Source organism: Drosophila miranda (genome assembly GCF_003369915.1).
Source record: "Drosophila miranda strain MSH22 chromosome Y unlocalized genomic scaffold, D.miranda_PacBio2.1 Contig_Y2_pilon, whole genome shotgun sequence".
In the NCBI taxonomy this organism is placed as follows: Eukaryota; Metazoa; Arthropoda; class Insecta; order Diptera; family Drosophilidae; genus Drosophila; species Drosophila miranda.
The window spans coordinates 21,660,576-21,681,447 of NW_022881614.1; the positions used below are offsets into that span (position 1 = coordinate 21,660,576).

A 20,872-nucleotide genomic window follows, 5' to 3' on the forward strand; every position below is an offset into this window, starting at 1 on the left:
GCAAATCGAGCGAATGAATGCGGATTTCGATGCCGCTCAAACGAGCCTTGAAAGGCTGGATTTCCTGCAGTTAGTCCATGATGCCCGGCTGGACTTTTCGAATGTTTATGTCAAGGTTAGGTCCAGGCTGTCGCGGGAGTTGATGGCTGCTCGCACGGTAAATGTTGCCAATTCAACGGCTCGGCATACTCTCGAGGGGAATTCGTCGTTGTTCGCCTAAAATAGTATAGGCCGTTCTCGAATGCCTGAGTTGCAGCTTCCGCGATTCGGTGGGAACTACATGGATTGGCCAGAATTCCACTCGATGTTCTCGACAATGGTGCACAAAGACCATCGTATACCAATCATCGAAAAATTCCAATATCTTCGTGGATGTCTAGATGGTGCTGCGCTGGATACGATTCGTTCCTTGGAACTTTCTGAGGAGAATTACGACAAGGCGTTGAATTTATTAATGTTGCGATTCGATAATAAACTGTTACATTTTCAGTCACACGTCAAGGCTATTTTCGGGCTGCAAGGGGTGGAGAAGGGCTCGGCTATCGGCTTGCGCGCGCTCAGCGATAAAATCAATTCGCACTTGCGTGCACTTCAGACCTTGGCGACCCCGCAGGAGATTTCCGATGGGTTGCTGATCTTCATCATAGGCACGAAATTGGACCACAAGACCAAGGAGAAATGGGAAGAGAACTTGCCGACGTCAGGATTGCCTCGGTGCTCAAGCACGGCCTCATTCTTGGAAGCTTGTCGGATGCTGGAAAATTTGGGATCGGCTATGGTAACAATTCCTAGCCAGCAGGTGGGAGAAAGTAAACCTAGCACCCTAATCACCTCCATTAACGATCATAATAGCTCAACATGCAAGTATTGCAAATCCTCCGATCACTACATATCCCGATGCCAGGCATTTCTAGATCTCCCTGTTTTTTCTCGATACAAGGAGGTGAAGAAGCGCCATTTATGTCTAAACTGCCTCAACAAAGGCCATTCATTGCAACGCTGCAAGTCAGGGGCATGTAGAAATTGCCAAGCCAAGCATCACACACTGCTCCACATGCAGTCGGGCGCTGAAGCTGAGTTGCCGTCGCCGAGCACGGAATCGACCCAGCATGATCCTACAAGTGCCCTAGTAGCAAGCAAATATGCTAGCCCTCCCCCTCGAGTCAAAAAATCTCTGCCTAGCCAAAACGGGCTGCTAGCTACCGCAATCGTATATGTCAGGGGCCGTTTTGGATCGCTTATTCCATGTCGTGCCATTTTAGATTCCGCTTCTCAGGTTAACTTTATAATATCGAGACTCGCCAATCAGCTGCAGTTAGATCCTCACTCGTCTCACGTTCAAATCGCCGGTATTGGAGAGTCAATTCTACCATCCAGCAAGGCTGTAGACATCGTCCTGCAATCTCAAGACGAAAGCTATCACGGTTTCCTCTCTGCAATTATAACTGCCTCAATTTCAGGAATGCAGCCTAACTTCGGACTAGACGCAAAGGATTGGCCAATGCCAAATAATCTAAAACTGGCTGATCCTAATTTCGCCAAGCCCCAGCGTGTCGATCTGTTGATAGGTGCTGGTTTGTTCTTCGAATTAATGTGCGTTGGACAGATTCGACTGTCAGACCAATTGCCAACATTGCAGAAGACGAAACTTGGCTGGATAGTGTCAGGAAGTATTAAAAACTCTGAGAAAGCCCGTGCGGCGCTAGCAGCCGTTGAAGATCCCCCTGTCATCTCCGCTTGCGAGACTAATTTGTGCGATATTGTAAGGCGGTTTTGGGAAGTCGATGGAGATTATTCGCCCTCATCAATTTCGGAGGAAGATGTTCATTGCGAACAGCATTTCGTCACAAACTGCATTCGCCTAGATTCCGGAGCTTACTCCGTGCGTTTGCCAACCAAATTCTGTCTAGAGGAATTAGGAGAATCGTATCAGCAGGCGCTACGTAGATTTCTCAATTTGGAGAGGAAGCTAGCAAGAAATGCACAGCTTAAGGCAAAATATATGGAGTTTCTCCAGGAGTATCGTGATTTAGGACACATGTCGCCAGCTTCGCGGCAGTCAGACCTCCCGCAGTACTTTTTGCCTCACCATTGCGTCCACAAGCAGGATTGTACAACCACCAAATTACGCGTAGTGTTCGATGGATCTGCCAAAACAGCGTCTGGAGTATCACTGAATGATGCGCTAATGGCTGGACCCACCATCCAACCTAAAATTCTGATAACTTTGAATTGTTTCCGCTTTTTATACACGATACTCAAATGAGTATTGGGGTATATTAGATTTGTGGTAAAAGTGGATGTGTGTAACGTCCAGAAGGAATCGTTTCCGACCCCATAAAGTATATATATTCTTGATCAGCATCAATAGCCGAGTCGATTGGGCCCTGTCTGTCTGTCTGTCTGTCTGTCCGTCTGTCCGTCTGTCCGTTTGCCCGTCTGTCCGTCTGTCCGTCCGTCCGTCTGTCCGTCCCCTTCAGCGCCTAGTGCTCAAAGACTATAAGAGCTAGAGCAACGATGTTTTGGATCCAGACTTCTGTGATATGTCACTGCTACAAAAATATTTCAAAACTTCGCCCCGCCCACTTCCGCCCCCACAAAAGACGAAAATCTGTGGTATCCACAATTTTAAAGATATGAGAAAACCAAAAACGTAGAATATTAGAGAATGACCATATCTTTAAGACTGCGGAATCTGAATTGGATCGTATTATTATTATAGCCAGCATCAAGAAAACAATTTCATTTTTTCTCGCCCTGTCTCTCTCTAACACACACGTAGCATAGGCGGCTTTGCTTAGAGTAAAACATTAGCGCCTAGATCTCAGAGACTATAAAAGCTAGAGCAACCAAAATTGGTATACACACTCCTAATATATCGGACCAAGACGAGTTTGTTTCAAAATTTCGCCACACCCCTTCCGCCCCCGCAAAGGACGAAAATCTGGGGATATTTAAAAATCTCAGAGACTATTAAGGCTAGAGTAACCAAATTGGGTATCCGCACTCCTGTTAGATCTTGCTATAAAACGTGTATCTCAAAATTTCGCGCCACCCCCTTCCGCCCACACAAAGGACGAAAATCTGTTGCATCCACAATATTGTACATTCGAGAAAACTAAAAACGCAGAATCATAGATAACGACCATATCTATCTGACTGCTGAATCTGGATCAGATCGGATCATTTTTATACCCAAAAGGAACAAATCAATTTGCAGTGGCTACGCAGCGCCCGACGTCACGCTTAGACTGATTTTCTGTCTCTCTCGCACGGGTATAACTGTAGAGTTGAGGTGTCTTGCCTTGTGTGGCGATATCTGCAAAATGTACCGCTGTGTACGCGTTTCCCATCCCGATACGCACGTGCAGTGCATCCTATGGCGCAATGACCCGAAGGAGGAGATTCAGGTGTTCAAGTTGGAGACTGTTACTTACGGAACCAAACCTGCCGCTTTCTTAGCAATTCGTGCTATGCATCAATTGACAAATGATGAAGAGTTGCGTTTTCCGCTTGGCGCTGATGTTGTTCGAAGAGATTTCTATGTCGATGATCTCATATCTGGAGGGGACAGCATTGATTCTGTCATCAAGATTCGTCAGCAGGTAAAGGAGTTACTTTCGAAAGGATGTTTTCCCATACGTAAATGGTGTTCCAATGAACCCGCTGCTTTGGAAGGCGTATCGGAGGCGGATCGCGAAAAGTTCCTTACCTTTCATGACGGGACTGAAGTAGCCAAGGCGCTTGGTCTAGTTTGGGATCCCACCACGGACAATCTTCTGTTTAGCTTCGCTCACGTCGGTACCGCTGCAGGCCCAATATCGAAGCGTTCGGTCCTGTCTACACTAGCTAGGTTCTACGATCCTCTAGGGCTCATCTCTCCCATCATCACAAAAGCTAAAATATTTATGAAGTCGCTATGGAACGAAAGCCTAAAGTTGAATTGGGACGAAAGCCTGCCCCAGGATCTACATACGACTTGGATTGAGCTGACTTCGCAGTTGTCGATGGTTAAAAACTTTAAGTTTCCACGTTACGTGCTTCGCCAGCAAGCCAGATTAGAAATGCACGCGTTTTGTGATGCGAGCCAAGCAGCATATGGCGCCTGTGTATACATGCGTTCGGAAGCTCTTGGCATTGTGCAAAGTCATCTCTTATGCTCTAAATCCAGAGTCGCGCCCTTGAAGAGTATGACTATCCCCAAGCTTGAGCTATCCGCTGCCCTCGTATTAGCCGAACTAGTGTCCACCATAGTTAAGGGATTATCAGCTCCGTGCCAAATACATTGCTGGTCGGATTCGTCCATAGCCCTTGCCTGGATTCGAGAATCACCATTGAATTTTAATATATTTGTTTCTAATCGAGTTCAGCGGATTCAGGAGCTCACCGCTGGAATGACTTGGCATCACGTGCCCACAAAGTTGAATCCTGCCGACATCATATCACGTGGATCCACGCCCGCTGAACTAATGGATAGCAGCCTTTGGATCTCTGGACCACCATTCTTGCGTCTTGAGAGCTCAGAGCTGCAGGCTTGCAATTGCCGACCGATGTACCAGATGTACGTTGCAGCATTGGTTGTTTCAAACGAAAGGGATGTATCGTACGATTGCAAATTTCAAAACTCATTCGGATCCATGCAGCTCGTCTTTGCTTACATATATCGATTCTACATTCTCAAGGACAAAGGCATAGCGCGGTCGAAGGGTCAACTTACCGTAATCGACATCAAAAATGGTACGCATTTGCTCATAAGGGCAATACAGCAGCAACAATTTTCGGAAGAGATAAGGGACCTCGCCAGCAAACAGGCCCTACCCCCAAAAAGCACGATGGCCTCACTGAATCCATTTCTGGATAGTTTTGGATTGCTGCGTGTTGGAGGCCGCCTCCAAAATGCCGAATTGGACTACGACGCGAAGCACCCGATCCTACTTCCTAAGGGACATCCTGTCACTGTCTCTATTATTATCTTCTTTCACGAAAGGTTTCTCCACGCAGGAGCTCAAGGATTGCTCGGACTGCTTCGGCAAAAATTCTGGCCTAATGGTGGACGCAAATATGTTGCGGGAATCATTCGCAAATGTGTTAGATGCTTTCGTTTGAAGCCAGTGCTGAGGGAACATATCATGGGAAACTTGCCTGCGGATCGCGTAAGGACTAATCCAGCATTCCACACAACGGGCGTTGATTTTTGCGGACCCTTTTATCACAAGTCGAAAGTCAGAAGCAGGCCTCCTATCAAATGTTACATCGCTGTCTTCGTATGCTTTAGCACCAAAACAACTCATTTGGAAGTCGTTCGGGATCTATCTACAGAATACTTTCTGGCAGCATTAAGGCGTTTTATAAGTCTACGTCCCAAACCTCGAATTATCTGGTCAGACAACGCTACAAATTTTGTAGGAGCAAAAAATGAGCTTTTAGAGCTTCGGCAAATGTTCCTCAGCGATCCTCATACGTCGGCTGTGTCACATCTCTGCGTTTCTAGTGGAATCGATTGGAAATTCATCCCCCCTCGCTCACCTCATTTTGGGGGTTTGTGGGAGGCGGCTGTTAAAGCAGCTAAATATCATTTTCATCGCATCGTCGGTACCTACATTTTTACTCTTGATGAAATTCAGACCTTGGCTTGTGAAATCTCTGATTTGTTAAATTCCCGTCCGCTTTATGCAATTACAGAAAGTCCCGATGATCTAGATGTGCTCACGCCAAACCACTTTCTCAATGGAGCCCCGAAAGCTGCATTCGACGAGCCAGATGTGACGCATCTCCGGGTCAACCTACTTAGTCGATGGCAGCGGCTGTGTCAAATGAAGCAGGCGTTTTGGAGAAAATGGAGCACGGCGTATCTTTCGATTCTTCAGGAGCGGAGCAAGTGGTGGTCATCGTCTCCAAACATCAACATCAAACGACGAGCGCTCGTCATGATCAAGGAGAAAACGCTGCCACCATTAAGGTGGCCGCTTGGCCGCATTGAGAGCGTCATCCCAGGAAAAGATGGAACCATCAGAGTAGCCGTCATCCGCACTCAAAAAGGCCTTTTCAAGAGGGCCGTTGAAAAAATAGCGGTTCTGCCCCTTCAGGATGGATCTGTTGAAAGCCTTTGCCTTCCAACGGGGGGTGAATGTTCGGAGCAGAACCCAGCCGATTAGCTGCTTGCCAAATAGCATCTAATTCTTGGCCCTCAGCCGCTTATTTTGTTTGTTACTTATGTCTATGTCACTCATTTGTTTGTTAAAGCTTTGCGCGTGCTTGCCCTGCTAAACGCTCTCTGCCAGCTCGCTCTTCGCTATCTCCACTTTGCGTCTGCCTACCGACGTCAGCCGAGCGAAGCTGCGCTTAGCGATCGGAGCGGCAATGTAAAGGGCAGGCAAGCCACACTTGCAATTTGGATGTCACGCATTAAAGAACATATCGTAATTTTATTTCTGCGCCGAGTTTTATTTAATTCGAAATAATTAGTCGGCCGATTGGGGATAAAAAACATTATCTCCACAAACTTTTTTGCACTTGAGGAGGAATATGATTCATGGCTAGCTGGATGGAGTGTCCCTCGACACGTGTGGACGATAAAGCAATTGTAGCTAAAAGTTGAAATATCGACCCACAGGAGCCGACAGGAGACGTCAGGGAGAGGATTAATGGGGGGCGGAATCCAGATAATGAGGAAATAATTTATACCCCGGCAGAGCAGTACAAATTTATAATTATAAATTAAATTTTATATGGAATTTTTGGAATTTTTGCTTCTAAGGTCTAAACAATCATCACCTCTTGAGGTGTGGATAAAATAATTACTGTTTTCGGGTCTGCTCTTGGCGGCATCATTTATTTATGGAAACGTTATACCATATAAATAGGAAACCTTGAAATAGTCAAGCGAATCAATTTTTTCAGGTTCAGACGTCAGAGCCAGACCCATTTATACGGCCATAATCATAAGGAACTGGTTTTGGCCAAACTAATTGATGGTCAAGGGTTCGTTAGACCACAGAATTATGGGATTACCATAGACCGGAATAAATTAGTAGTAAATTAGTAAATATTGTGGGCGCCACGAAAGACAAAACTGTCTGCAAGAAAAGCCAGGTGGGGAAGTCCAAGATGTTTCCGCATTTCCGGCTACACCTGACGCATGTGCCAAAATATCTATCCATCTGCTCGGAATTATGCCGTTAGCACTCGGCACTCGGCAGCCGATCTCATGCATCAGATAAGTGCCTTGTTATAGACACTCCGAATGACCAGACCCAGGAGCCATCGATCTTCCTATCAACTGGACAGTCCTCAGTCCACATGCCATATGCAGACGCGAGCCAATAAACCAATTAAACACAAACATAACATCACTACTTTATTCGTTTCGACGGCCCCCAAAGACAAACCAGAAAGAAACTGAAAGAAACGTATCTCAACCCATCATCCACATTGAATATTCAGATGTTTTTGGCCTGCCCAGCGCCGGCGATCTTCAGGTTTTGGCTCGAAGAACCCATGCCCCGAGATCGGATCTGCCGATCGTATAAATAGCTTGCAGCGCCCTCCAGTCCGACAGTAGCGACCTAAAGCTTGTGTAGGTATGGTAAGCATTCGTCGCGATCGTCAAGGACCCTAAGGATTATCTCTAACGCTACCCCCCTCCAATTCGCTCCTTTCTGCAGAAATTCCTGGCTGTTTTCTTGGCCGTCGTGGCCTGCGCTTATGGCGATGTGTCCCATCTGGGCTACGACTACGCTCCCCCGGCGCCAGTGGCTCCCGTGCAGGTTTACCAGCTAGCACCTGCTCCGGTTTACCAGCCAGCTCCAGCTCCCGCTCCGGTTTACCAGCTAGCTCCAGCTCCTGCTCCAGTTTACCAGCCAGCTCCCGCTCCGGTCTACCAGCCAGCCCCGGCCCCAGCACCCATCCGCATCCCAGCTCCCGCCCCTGTGCAGAGCTACATTCCCCTGCACCAATCTCGATCCCAGCTCCAGTTCAGATCCAGGCTCCCGCTCAGATCCAGGCTCCCGTTGAGATCCAGGCTCCAGTTGAGATCCAGGCTCCCGTTGAGATCCAGGCTCCCGCTCCAGTGAACACCTACATTCCTCCTGCAGCACCAGCACCCGCTCCGGTCTACCAGCCAGCCCCAGCTCCAGCACCCATCCGCATCCCAGCCCCGACTCCAGCACCCATCCGCATTCCAGCTCCCGCTCCAGTTTACCAGCCAGCTCCCGCTCCGGTCTACCAGCCAGCCCCGGCCCCCGCACCCATCCGCATCCCAGCCCCCGCGCCAGTGCAGTCCTACATTCCTCCCGCACCCATCTCGATCACAGCTCCAGCTCCAGTCTACCAATCCGCTCCAGCTCCCGCTCCAGTCTACCAATCCGCTCCAGCTCCCGCTCCCGTCTACCAGCCCACTAGCCAGCAGGTGCTCGAGGAGATCGAGCCCGTGTCTGCCGATGGCTACCGCTACAAGACCGTGCGCCGTCGCGTCTACCGTCACCGCTTCTAAGGGCTAGGTGACAGCCCCAAGCCAAAGCGAATCGAATCGAATCGAACTGTTTCCTAACGAACCCCCCAGGGGGTTGCAATAAAAAATTCCTCCTTCAACTTGTTAAACAAAAAGAAACGAATCTTCAAATTGTTTTCCAATCATTGCAAATCACATGAGAAACAAAAAAGTTTCTCCTGTGGCCAGAACAGAACTGCAAACTCTTAAAGTCCTGGACAGGCTCTGGCCGTTTGATTTGCAAATTTATGAAACCGAACGAGATGGCAGGACTCGGGAAATCAACTTGCCATCAGACAGATAGCAGTAGAGGGTCGGGGATAATAGGGAGTTGCAAGCAAGTTGTGGCAGCCTCCCCAAGGAATCGTCCATCCTACTGCCATGCTACTCGATGCCATGCACTCCACTACAGTCCACTCCACTCCTCTCCACTCCACTCCACATTTATCACGAAATTTATGGCCTGGAATAAGCTTTGATGATGTGGAAATTTTTTCTCGTTAGAATCAAAATTTCAAAGAAGGAAATTCTACGACAAACGTCTACGGACACCACACCACACCACTCTCCGATTTGATTACGAAAATGTCTGACTCTGGCAGCCCCCAATAGGACCATCCCCATACCCATGCCCATCCCCTGCCTGTCTGTATGCCCGGACAGCCGCAAAGCCACATATTAAACTTGCATACTAATTAAAAAGCGTGCAACAAAAGCAAACAAAAAGGCTCCTAAAATTACGAGTAATTGCGTAATTGAAACGAAATAATTTTTCCACAGCCTATTCGGACCCATGACCGCAAAGGATCGGTTGTCACCGGTCCTGGCCCTGGTCCTGGTCCTGGCTTATATTGTTAATTGCATTTTGGTCAAATATTGGCAGCTCAATTAAATGAATTAAAATACATTTTTGCCTTGATACGGATGATTCCGCAATGCAAATATACATACATGCCTACAGCAAGCAAATTATTTGACAGGCAATTACAATTTACAGACGATCCAGCCCCAAGCCCAGACCGCACGCCAATCGGTTCGGATTAGATTTATTCGATTTGGTTAATGAATTTTTCCCTATGCTGTAGTCAAAGAATGCAGATCTTTCAATTGGATATTAGGGTGTTATTATGGGAACTATTTTTCCATCTTATGCTCTCGCTTTACCATTTCCGATTGGGCAATACACTCTCATCCTGTCACTCGTCTAATCCCAGTCAGCGATTAGTGGGAACTGCAATATGGTCTGCATTGGCCAATTATCAGCCTCATTGCACACTCTGCTCCGCCAGGCAGAAGAGTGGGCGATTGAATTGAAAAAATCCAGAGCACCGAACCAGGTTCGGCTGGGCCGAACAATTGACAGTTGGTTGCATTTCCCACCGCACTTAATTAGCAGTTAATGACTCCTGATTAACACGCATTATGACTCCGCCCCAGCCCCAACCACGACCCAATCGAACGAAGGCGGCGGCCCACCTGTCGGATGTGTAATCGATGCTTTAGGCGCTTGGATTACAAAATAATCACGAGGCAGACACCCCGGCAGCCGGTCTAAAAGTATGCAAAAGGAAACGACCAGGCGGAAAAAGTGAAATCGCTGTGGCAAAAAAAATACAACGTATGGAGACCGGTTGTTATGCTGTTTGGCTCTTAAGATGTTATTCGACTAGGCGATACCCTGCCGATTAAGGTTGATACTCTGCCATTTCTTTGGACTTGTTTCAAATGTTGTAAGTGTTGCAAATACACGTCCACAGACCCAATAAAATCTTACCCTCTGGCCGGGCTTACTCTATAAATCTGATGTAAAAACGTATGGGTCCACCAGGGGCGCTTCAGCGGCCGGCTTACGGCTTTAAAGCGACTTTGCGAAACAGGCAGTGTCCGCATGGATATGGGGCATGGATCGGTGGAAAATTGACAGTATCAACGTAATTATATCGCCAGTTGGAAACCAAAACCAAAAAAACAACTCGAAACGCGGGATGGGGGAAAAACGTAAAACCAAAGAGGGGTGGCAGTGGCAGCCTCTGAAATATGCAAACGTTGACTGGCTTCACTTATTCTCGCGGCAGAGCGAGAGTGAGAGGGAGAGTGAGAGGGAGAGGAAGGAGCAGCCAGAGGCGCGAATGTAATCGTTATCCTGGACAGGTGGGTCCGGGCCGACGCGTCGTCCTCGTCGTCGCTGGATGCCAGCAGTTGCACTTCATTTGCAGCATTAATTTGTCGCCCGTTGATTTATCTGGCGAAATGCATATACACTCGGATATATACCGATGCTGCGAATGAATTTATGAGCTGGGGCGAACATGCACGCCCATCGAGCGTCGAAAAATGTCGAAAATCGATTGTTAAGCGTTTGTCAGCCACAGCTTGAAGTTGGTCATGTCAAAGCACTCCCTGCCATGGGACTCTCGACACCACTCGACCCAAACAATCGAACAATCGAACAATCGTACAATGCTCCGGCTGTGACTGTGACTGTGGCTCGGGGGTAGTTGAATGCATTTTGAATATTTATTAAATCACTTTTTGCACAAATAATGCAAAATAGTTATGCAAATGCGACGGTGCGAAATGGATCCGATCGAAGCGTGTGCCGCAAACCTGAACAAATATCTCCATCCAGAGATGGCGATTGAGCGCCCTAAGCTGGGTCAGCTCCCAGCCTTGGCTGGAGGTCGTTGAACCTGAGCTAATCTTTGCTGATCAGAGAGGCCGTATGCTGGCTAATTGGTGAAAGGAGTTTGCCTAGAGTTTGAAGAAGAACTAAACTAGTTCCTCAATGAAAAATATAGAGAACAATAGACTGAAACAATTTGAAGTCTTGGCTTGAAGCCATTTCCATCAGTCAGTACTGTCCAACATGGGGGGGGATATACATACATATACATATGTATTCTTGTTGTGGCATGCAGTGGCATTTTCCAGTTATTTTCCGTTATTTCTATTCGCCCCCCGGATCTGCTCGGATGCATGTCAACTATTAACAGCCAAATAGTGTTGTGTTGCTCATGAGTGAGTGAACAAAAAAGAGTTGTTCACTTAAGTGAGCAACTGAACATGTTCCTTCCACGTTGTTCTTTTTTGTTCACTTGTTCTTTGTTGTTCACTTGTTCCTTTTTGTTCACTTGTTCTTTTTTGTTCACTTGTTCTTTTTTGTTCACTTGTTCTTTTTTGTTCACTTGCTCTTTGTTGTTCACTTGTTCTTTTTTGTTCACTTGTTCTTTGTTGTTCACTTGTTCATTTTTACTCACTTGTTCATTTTTACTCACTTGTTCTCTACTCACTTTTTGCGCAAAAGTCGCTCCCTTTTAAAGTCAACAACCGTTGAAAATTTAATTTTTTTGCATAACAACATGTAAATCGGAAGTGAGTTTAACCTAATTTGTACTTGATTGCTTGTTTGCTTGATTAAAATTTTTTTCTCTTATAGCGCTAAAATGAAGAAAACGAAAAGTATATATATGTTTCGATATTTTCAAAGACAACCCCACGTTAATTTTATCTGTATTATTCAAATTTCCAAAATCTGTCAGTAACTTTGTTTGTCGCGAGAAAAATGGCGAAGAATAATAAAAATAATAATATAATAAATAATATAAATAAATAAAATAAAAGTCGAGATCGATTCCAAAGCTGACGAAGATGGTGTCCAAGGATGCCGATGAAGTAAAAGTAGACGAGGCACCTGCCGCTGTGGAAAGGGAAAGCTGCTAAGCCTAAGGGGCTGACAAGGACCTAGCTCTTTTCCATTTGAAAGTGTAAATGCTCAATTGGTGGATATTTTCAGTGACAGCGAAAGCTTTTGCAGCTGAAAGAAAAACGTCTCGAAGTGAGGATATATTACAAACATTATTTCTATATAAATAAACAAATATTGCTTGAACTTTTAAAATGAGTATTGGGGTATATTAGATATGTGGTAAAAGTGGATGTGTGTAACGTCCAGAAGGAATCGTTTCCGACCCCATAAAGTATATATATTCTTGATCAGCATCAATAGCCGAGTCGATTGGGCCCTGTCTGTCTGTCTGTCTGTCCGTCTGTCCGTCCGTCCGTCTGTCCGTCCCTATCAACGCCTTGTGCTCAAAGACTATAAAAGCTAGAGCAACGATGTCTTGGATCCAGACTTCTGTGATATGTCACTGCTACAAAAATATTTTAAAACTTTGCGACGCCCACTTCCGCCCCCACAAAGGACGAAAATCTGTGGCATCCACATTTTAAAAGATACGATAAAACCAAAAACGCAGAATCTTAGAAGATGACCATATTTTCCAGAGTGCAAAATCTGACCTAGATCGTTTTATTATTATAGCCAGAATCAAGATAACAATTTCATTCTTTCTCACTCTGTCTCTCTCTAACACACAGGTTTCATGGTCTTTTTTTCCAACGGCAAAATATGAGTTCAAGGATCTCAGAACCTATAAGAGCCAGAGGAACCAAATTTGGTATCCACACTCCTGTGATATCGGACCTTGACCGTTTCGTGTCAAAATTTCGACACACCCTCTTCCGCCTCCGCAAAGGACGAAAATCTGGGGCCTCCACAAATCTCAGAGACTAGTATCCGCACTCCTGTTAGATCTCACTATAAAACGTATATCTAATAATTTCGCCCCACTCCCTTCCGCCCACACAAAGGACGAAAATCTGTTGCATCCACAATATTGCACATTCGAGAAAACTAAAAACGCACAATCATAGAGTATAACCATATCTATCAGATTGCTGAATCTGGATCAGATCAGACAATTTTTATAGCCAAAAGGAACAAATCAATTTGCAGTGGCTACGAAGCGCTCGAAGTCACGCTCAGTCTGATTTTCTGTCTCTCTCGCACGAACTCTTTGTCGTGTCGTTTAATATTCGCGGCGTCTGCCGGAGGAGAACCATACTGACTTAGTATCGGGTATAAATGTAGAGTTGCGGTGTCCGCAGCAACTCACAATGTTCCCCCTCGTTCGGTTTGTTTTCGATTTTTGTTTATTTTTGCTTAATTTTGGTTAGTTCAATTCGATATTCAAATTAAAGCAATGACAAAACCAACAAGTGCAAAGAGCGTTGGACCCGCTTGGGTTTCGGTTGGGTCTCAGAGACTTTGTTAGACGCTATAGCGGAAGAGCAGGGAGTTGGATACGTGGATAATCAAAGATATGGGCACTATACATATAGATAAGGTGCAAAGTACTTTAGATAGGGATTCAGTTGAGATGAATGAGAGGCACGCAACGATCCCATAAAGTAATTCCATCTATCTCCAATATAAATCAGTGGATATATATAGTCGTATCGTTAGGAGCTTCAGTGCAACCCATCACTGATCGGGTAGGGTACCGGGGTACCGGGTTACCTCTTTCAACCATTGTTGGGGCTTATAGTAGTGTTTGCTCGTAAAATTCTGGTTTCTGGCATATTAAGAGACAATGAGACCATCCGCACTTCTGCGGTCGTACTACCTTCACGTCTGGCTGTCGCTTCTGCACCGCGCCCAGTCGACATATAAATAGAGCCCCATCGGCCCGCCCAAGGCATACTAGTAGCGTCACCGTTCCAAGTAACACACCTCAAAATGGTGAGTAGAGAGGAGAGAGAGGCTGGCCAAGGCCAAGGGGAATAGACCGTAACTTTTGTGATTTTTCCGTGCAGAAACTGCTCGCCGTCGTCCTCGCCGTCCTGGCTGTTGCCCATGCCGATGTCTCTTATCTGTCCGGCTACAACTACGCCCCCGTGAGCATCCCAGCTCCGGCCCCGGCCCCAGTTAAGGTTGCACCCGCCCCAGCCCCAGCACCTGCACCAGTGGCACCCGTGAAGGTTGCCCCCGCACCAGTCAACCAGTACATCCCCCCGCACCACCAGCTCCCGTCCAGATCGAGACTCCCGCCCCGGCGCCAGTCCCCGTGTCCGTGCCCGCTCCCGTCAACCAGTACATCCCCCCTGCACCCGTCAGGGCTGCCGCCGCCCTCGTTGCCGCTCCAGCCCCAGTCCTGGCTCCCCAGCCCGTTCTCGAGGAGATCGAGCCCATTGCCAACGATGGCTACCGCTACAAGACTGTCCGTCGTCGTGTGATCCGTCGTCGTTACTAGAGTGCAGCTCCATGACATGAATACTGAATAAAAGAAAAGAAATGAACGATATCAAAGATTTGACTATGGCATTGGCGGGGTACTGTGGGGAGTCCTTAAGATTTCTGCTGCAAAAATACACTGAAGGGAAAGCATGGAGGATCCCTAGGAAAATAATATGAATCTAAATCACGGTTTCAATATGGTTTTCTAAAGTACAGGATTGTATTGAAGATAGTGTAGAATAGTGAAGATTTGGTATCAGTTCGAGGGTCCTATAAAACTGTGGTTTGTCTGTGTGATCTAATTAGATGAATAAAAATGAGATAGTTACCGAATAGTTCTTAAACATCGGAATACCTAACATCACAACGAGACACTGACTACATCATGGCCAGGAATAATATTCTGTGTCTGACTCTCAAAAAATCAATATTCAACAGACAAAATATGCTGATTTATAAGCCAGATGTTCCCCAAAGCTAGTCTGAGCTGGTCCAGGCAATTAATTAGGCCCCAAGACGCTGCCAAGATCAGCATAATATAATCTGAGCAAATTGAATTTAATTTTGGCCCAGACGCGAAACCACGCAACGCCATAGGCTCTGGCCGAGCGGGCTTATAATTTGACGGGGAAGCAGAGACCAGAATAAAGCACAAGAGCAAAGCAGAGACAAAAAGATACGGCGTGATAGTGCGTGTGACCCACGAACATTAATCAATTTGAAAAGATAGAAAACAAAACAAAACGAAACGAAAACTTATAGAAATAAAACCATTTTTCAGCATTCAAATGGAAATCATCTATTGGTTTGTTTGATCTAATTAAAGAAGATTTTTGTTGTGTTTTTGGAAACATGAAAACGAATAGAGTTGGCCAAAGTCAAAGCAATTTTGGAATGCATTGTCTTAGATCGAAAACTAAGACTGAAAATGAAACCGTAAACCGAAAACCCGTCAAACCACCTTGGCATTGGTGGTTTGTTGGTTATCTTCCGACTATGGCATCTGAGGGCAATGGTAACGAAGACGAAGACCAACAGCAAGACCAAGACCCCCGTGTATTGTGAGGGCATCGTGCAATTAATTTTGCCGCGCTTGACCAGAAACGGCCAAAACAATGAGCTATAAAAACTGGCGACATGCATGTTGTTCGGCAGCACAAACCAACAATCTGTGATCCAAGCAGCAACAAGCCAAGTTCCCATCGAAGATGGTAGGTCCACCAGAAACCGCAGGACCGCAGCCAGGATCCTATATACATCATCATTTTTGTGTCCTATTCTAGACATTCCTGATCATTGCCGTTGCCTTTCTGGCCTGCGCCTACGCCTATGTCTCGGAGCTTGGTGCCTCTGGCTACGATTATCCTCAGCCAGCTACTGTGAAGTCCTACGTCCCTATTCCGCCACCACCACCGCCGCCGGCACCCAAGAACACCTATATTCCACCCCCGGCGGCCCCGGCCAAGGCCTACATCCCTAATCCACCACCACCGCCGCCACCAGCACCCAAGACCTACATTCCTCCCCCGGCAGCCCCAGCACCGGCGCCCGTCGAGTCCTACATTCCCTCTGCAGCCCCCGCACCCGCCTACATTCCCCCTGCCACCGTCCAGGCCGGGGAGCCCATCCAGGAGTACGAGCAGCCCGCCCAGGACGGATACCGCTACAAGACCGTGCGCCGTCGCGTCTTCCGTCACCGCAACTAAGGCCCCGAAGAACGCCCAATTGTTAAATAATGTCATAGGCCACAACAAAGGGTTCTTTGCCGTGGAATCTGTTAATGTTTTGTGAGAAGGTGGAGTGTAAATAAACGATGAAAAGCGAAAAGAAAATGGACTATTGTGAGAGTACTTCTTGCATCAATCCATATCCATTCGTTGAGAGAAGTAGGCGACGCCTGATACAGCACGACGTTCAGCTATGGAATACACATTGACTGACCCATCTGTAGGATGATCAGCAATCGCTCCCAATCCATTCCGTTTGACACAGTGCCAGTAGTAACCCAGTTGGCTTTAGAATGTTTGACAGAGGACAGAGGAGATGACCGTCGCCAGAGGAGGACCTGCTGCGGCTGTTTCGAGTCTATATTCAACTGGATTCCGGTGATCTTCATAGTCTGCCTCATAGTCTATTCGTACTACGTATATGTGTGGCACTTGTGCCTGCAGAGCATGAAGCATCACTCGGCTATCGTCTTGGGTGTGGTCCTCTTCTGGTATCACCTGCTGCTGCTGATGTTCCTCTGGAGCTACTGGAGCAGCATGTGGGCGAAGGTCATGCCAATTCCGGCTGAGTGGAGCATACCCGACGCGGACTGGACGCGTCTGAGCAGAGCCAACGGCCTGGAGGAGAGGAGGCGCATTCTGAGCCACGTAGCTCTGAGATTGCCCATCACGATGTGCGATCAGAACGGTGTCGTGCGATACTGTGGACAGTGCCGGCTCATCAAGCCGGATCGGGCCCACCACTGCCGGACCTGTCAGGGCTGCATCCTCAAGATGGACCACCACTGTCCCTGGGTGAACAGCTGCGTGCACTTCCACAACTACAAGTTCTTCCTGCTGTTCCTGATCTACGCCTCGCTCTACTGCCTGTACGTCCTAGTGACCCTGCTGCTCGAGCTCCACCATGCCTGGGGATTTGACTTTGACAACTTGGACCTGAACTCGCTGCACACCATGATCCCAATCGTCCTCGCCCTGATTTTCACCGGCGCCACTGTGATTTTGCTGGGCCTCCACATCTACCTTTTGCTCTTGAACCGCACCACCATGGAGTCGGCTCATGCTCCTATGTTCTGCATTGGTGGCCGCACCAGGAAAGCCTTCAACCTGGGCTGCTGCGCCAACCTGTGCGAGGTTTTCGGCGATAGATGGTACCTGTGGCCACTGCCCGCCTACAGCAGCCGCGGCGACGGCCTCACCTTTCCCCTACGGGATGGCTCCGTTAGTTCTGCCAGTTCTGCTGATTACTAATACGAGTATCTGTATTAAAGCCAATGGTACAATACAGCCGGGGAAGCTCCATCAATGTCTTAATTTTCGATTCATTGGCAGCAAGTGTATCTGCCACCACACCACACCAGCCCAGAGCAGTGCAGAGCAGTGCAGTCCCGCTGAGTGGCCAATTTCCACACATTTCCACATTGCCACAGATCGCAGTCGTTTATAAAACGCTTAACATTCGTGACATATTTCGCATTTGGCTGCGCGTCGGGCACAGAAATTTGTAGACTTTATCCATTAGGAAAACAATTACGAGTGCAAACAATGGCCAGCGTCCACTATATCTGGCTCCGCTCCGCGGGATGGAAAGAAGGGCTCCCTGGCCGGAGGCACAGCCAGAAGCATTGAGCATATGTTGTAACGTGCAACCACGATGTAGGCGAGATGGTCCTCTCAGCTTGGAGCGGCACGCTGTCAATTTTCCGGCTACTGGCTCGTCGGCCACGAGTGTGGTGTTCTTATGTATTTTGCTCCTAAGCTGAGGCCTACCCTATTATTATTTTACATTTAATGCATGTCACTAAGCCATTTGAAACCGGACGGAAAGCACAACACCTAAAACGAAAGACAATAACTGCACTGGTGAACGGACAACGACAAGAATTCCTCAGCTGTTCATGAGGAGTGATGTTCGCCCACCCTACCTTGGTCTTGTTGTGCCCTATAACACATGATTTGCTACAAGACCCCTTATATTATGGGGGACCTACAGGGGCTTGCTGCAGGAGATCAAACACTATTGCCTATACTCACACATTATAAACATTTATTCATTGCTTATGACTAAAATTCTTGATCCCTTGTAATTAAGTTTATTCATTAGTTTCTCCCTTCCCCGAGTATTGGCTACGACTTAATTTTAAATAAAATAGAGTGAAGTAATGTAAATAAGTAAGAAGCTTAGATTAGATATGTTTGAGAACAGGTAATTTGAATAGGAATGAAAACAAAAGAAATGTAAGAAATTTTAATCTGAGCATTCGCTGGGCATATCGATCCATCAAAAGGGAAGGTGTAATGCGCGAGAGACGTAGGAAAAATAATCAAGAGGAGAGCAATTATTTACGACTTTCTGATGCCCTCTCTTTTCATCCCACTAATTGGGTGTGCTGACGAACCTTCAGAGCATTCGCCACACCAAAAAAATTGAAGATAATTTATTTGTTTAATTAAAACGACTTACAGGAACCTCCATCGACGAAGCGCTACCGACTTGGGTTTCTGAAAAGTTTAAAAAAAGAACACACACAATTCGCACACACAAAAAAAGTGAAACGACGACCGAGTGGCTCAGGCAGGTCGAGCTAATTTTACTGTGAATTTCTATCTCTCTTCTTCCCGTCCCTCACGACCCTTCCGCATTCCTCTGCGCTCAGTCTCGCATTCCTCTTTGCGGATCACCGGCGCCTATCGAGCACCGGTAAGTGGGGGCTCGCCCACAGCGGCAAAGTTAGGTGGAGAAAAAGGGAAAGGGATAGAGAGATCAAGAAGCCTAAATGAAGAGGGACAATGAAATAGCTCGAGTAAAAATGCTTAGAGCATATGACTGTGTTACGTTATTTTTAGACCCGATACTCAAAATGAGTATTGGGTATTGAGTATTGAGCCCTGTCTGTCTGTCTGTCCGTCCGTCTGTCCGTCCTCTTCAGCGCCTAGTGCTCAAAGACTATAAGAGCTAGAGCAACGATGTTTTGGACCCAGACTTCTGTGATATGTCACTGCTACAAAAATATTTCAAAACTTCGCCCCGCACACTTCCGCCCCCACAAAGGACGAAAATCTGTGGCATCCACAATTTTAAAAATATGAGAAAACCAAAAACGTAGAACTGTAGAGAATGACCATATCTTTAAGACTGCGGAATCTGAATTGGATCGTATTATTATTATAGCCAGCATCAAGAAAACAATTTCATTTTTTCTCGCCCTGTCTCTCTCTAACACACACGTAGCATAGGCGGCTTTGCTTAGAGTAAAACATTAGCGCCTAGATCTCAGAGACTACAAAAGCTAGAGCAAACAAATTTGGTATCCACACTCCTAATATATCGGACCGAGACGAGTTTGTTTCAAAATTTCGCCACACCCCCTTCCGCCCCCGCAAAGGACGAAAATCTGGGGATATTCAAAAATCTCAGAGACTATTAAGGCCAGAGTAACCAAATTTGGTATCCGCACTCCTGTTAGATCTTACTATAAAACGTGTATCTCAAAATTTCGCCCCACCCCCTTCCGCCCACACAAAGGACGAAAATCTGTTGCATCCACAATATTGCACATTCGACACAACTAAAAACGCAGAATCATAGATAATGACCATATCTATCAGATTGCTGAATCTGGATCAGATCAGATCATTTTTATAGCCAAAAGGAACAAATCAATTTGCACTGGCTACGCAGCCCCCGACGTCACGCTCAGACTGATTTTCTGTCTCTCTCGCACGCACTCCTTGTAGAGTCGTTTAATATTAGCGGCGTCTGCCGGAGGAGAGCCATACTGACTTAGTATCGGGTATAACTGTAGAGTTGCGGTCTCCGCAGCAACTCACAACGTTCCCCCTCGTTATACTGGATACTCAAAATGAGTATTGGGGTATATTAGATTTGTGGTAAAAGTGGATGTGTGTAACGTCCAGAAGGAATCGTTTCCGACCCCATAAAGTATATATATTCTTGATCAGCATCAATAGCCGAGTCGATTGAGCCCTGTCTGTCTGTCCGTCTGTCCGTCCGTCCGTCCGTCTGTCCGTCCCCTTCAGCGCCTAGTGCTCAAAGACTATAAAAGCTAGAGCATCGATGTTTTGGACCCAGACTTCTGTGATATGTCACTGCTACAAAAATATTTCAAAACTTCGCCCCGCACACTTCCGCCCCCACAAAGGACGAAAATCTGTGGCATCCACAATTTTAAAAATATGAGAAAACCAAAAACGTAGAACTGTAGAGAATGACCATATCTTTAAGACTGCGGAATCTGAATTGGATCGTATTATTATTATAGCCAGCATCAAGAAAACAATTTCATTTTTTCTCGCCCTGTCTCTCTCTAACACACACGTAGCATAGGCGGCTTTGCTTAGAGTAAAACATTAGCGCCTAGATCTCAGAGACTACAAAAGCTAGAGCAACCAAATTTTGTATCCACACTCCTAATATATCGGACCGAGACGAGTTTGTTTCAAAACTTCGCCACACCTCCTTCCGCCCCCGCAAAGGACGAAAATCTGGGGATATTCAAAAATCTCAGAGACTATTAAGGCTAGAGTAACCAAATTTCGCCACACCCCCTTCCGCCCCCG

At 46.7% G+C, this 20,872-nt stretch overlaps 2 protein-coding genes, 1 long non-coding RNA gene and 2 pseudogenes across 3 annotated transcripts; all 5 read left to right on the forward strand.

The window, feature by feature from the left end:
• Nucleotides 1–8,519, forward strand: part of LOC117193874 — a 35,687-nt pseudogene extending 27,168 nt beyond the window's left edge.
• Nucleotides 8,520–11,791: 3,272 nt separating this feature from the next.
• On the forward strand, nucleotides 11,792–12,132 carry LOC117193289. Its single transcript, XR_004474560.1, has 2 exons — nucleotides 11,792–11,860; nucleotides 11,925–12,132. It is a non-coding gene; the product is annotated as an uncharacterized LOC117193289 (long non-coding RNA).
• A 1,914-nt stretch (nucleotides 12,133–14,046) lies between these two features.
• On the forward strand, nucleotides 14,047–14,589 carry LOC117193288 (annotated as a pseudogene).
• A 971-nt stretch (nucleotides 14,590–15,560) lies between these two features.
• Nucleotides 15,561–16,270, forward strand: LOC117193875 (leucine-rich repeat extensin-like protein 3). Its single transcript, XM_033398563.1, has 2 exons — nucleotides 15,561–15,620; nucleotides 15,848–16,270. Exons 1-2 carry the CDS (start codon nucleotides 15,561–15,563, stop codon nucleotides 16,268–16,270), a joined length of 483 nt encoding a protein of 160 aa, XP_033254454.1.
• A 246-nt stretch (nucleotides 16,271–16,516) lies between these two features.
• Nucleotides 16,517–17,542, forward strand: LOC108158028 (palmitoyltransferase ZDHHC15B). The gene has a single exon (XM_017290171.2). It carries the CDS (start codon nucleotides 16,517–16,519, stop codon nucleotides 17,540–17,542), a length of 1,026 nt encoding a protein of 341 aa, XP_017145660.2.
• The last annotated feature ends 3,330 nt before the right edge of the window (nucleotides 17,543–20,872 follow it).

What these genes read in the sequence shown, in the direction of transcription:
- LOC108158028 (XM_017290171.2), top strand. Translation starts at nt 16,517, where the DNA reads ATGATCAGCAATCGCTCCCAATCCATTCCGTTTGACACAGTGCCAGTA.
- LOC117193875 (XM_033398563.1), top strand. Translation starts at nt 15,561, where the DNA reads ATGGCATCTGAGGGCAATGGTAACGAAGACGAAGACCAACAGCAAGAC. An exon ending in AGCAAGACCAAGACCCCCGT is followed by an intron (nt 15,621 to 15,847) that starts GTATTGTGAGGG and finishes GTCCTATTCTAG; the next exon opens with ACATTCCTGATCATTGCCGT.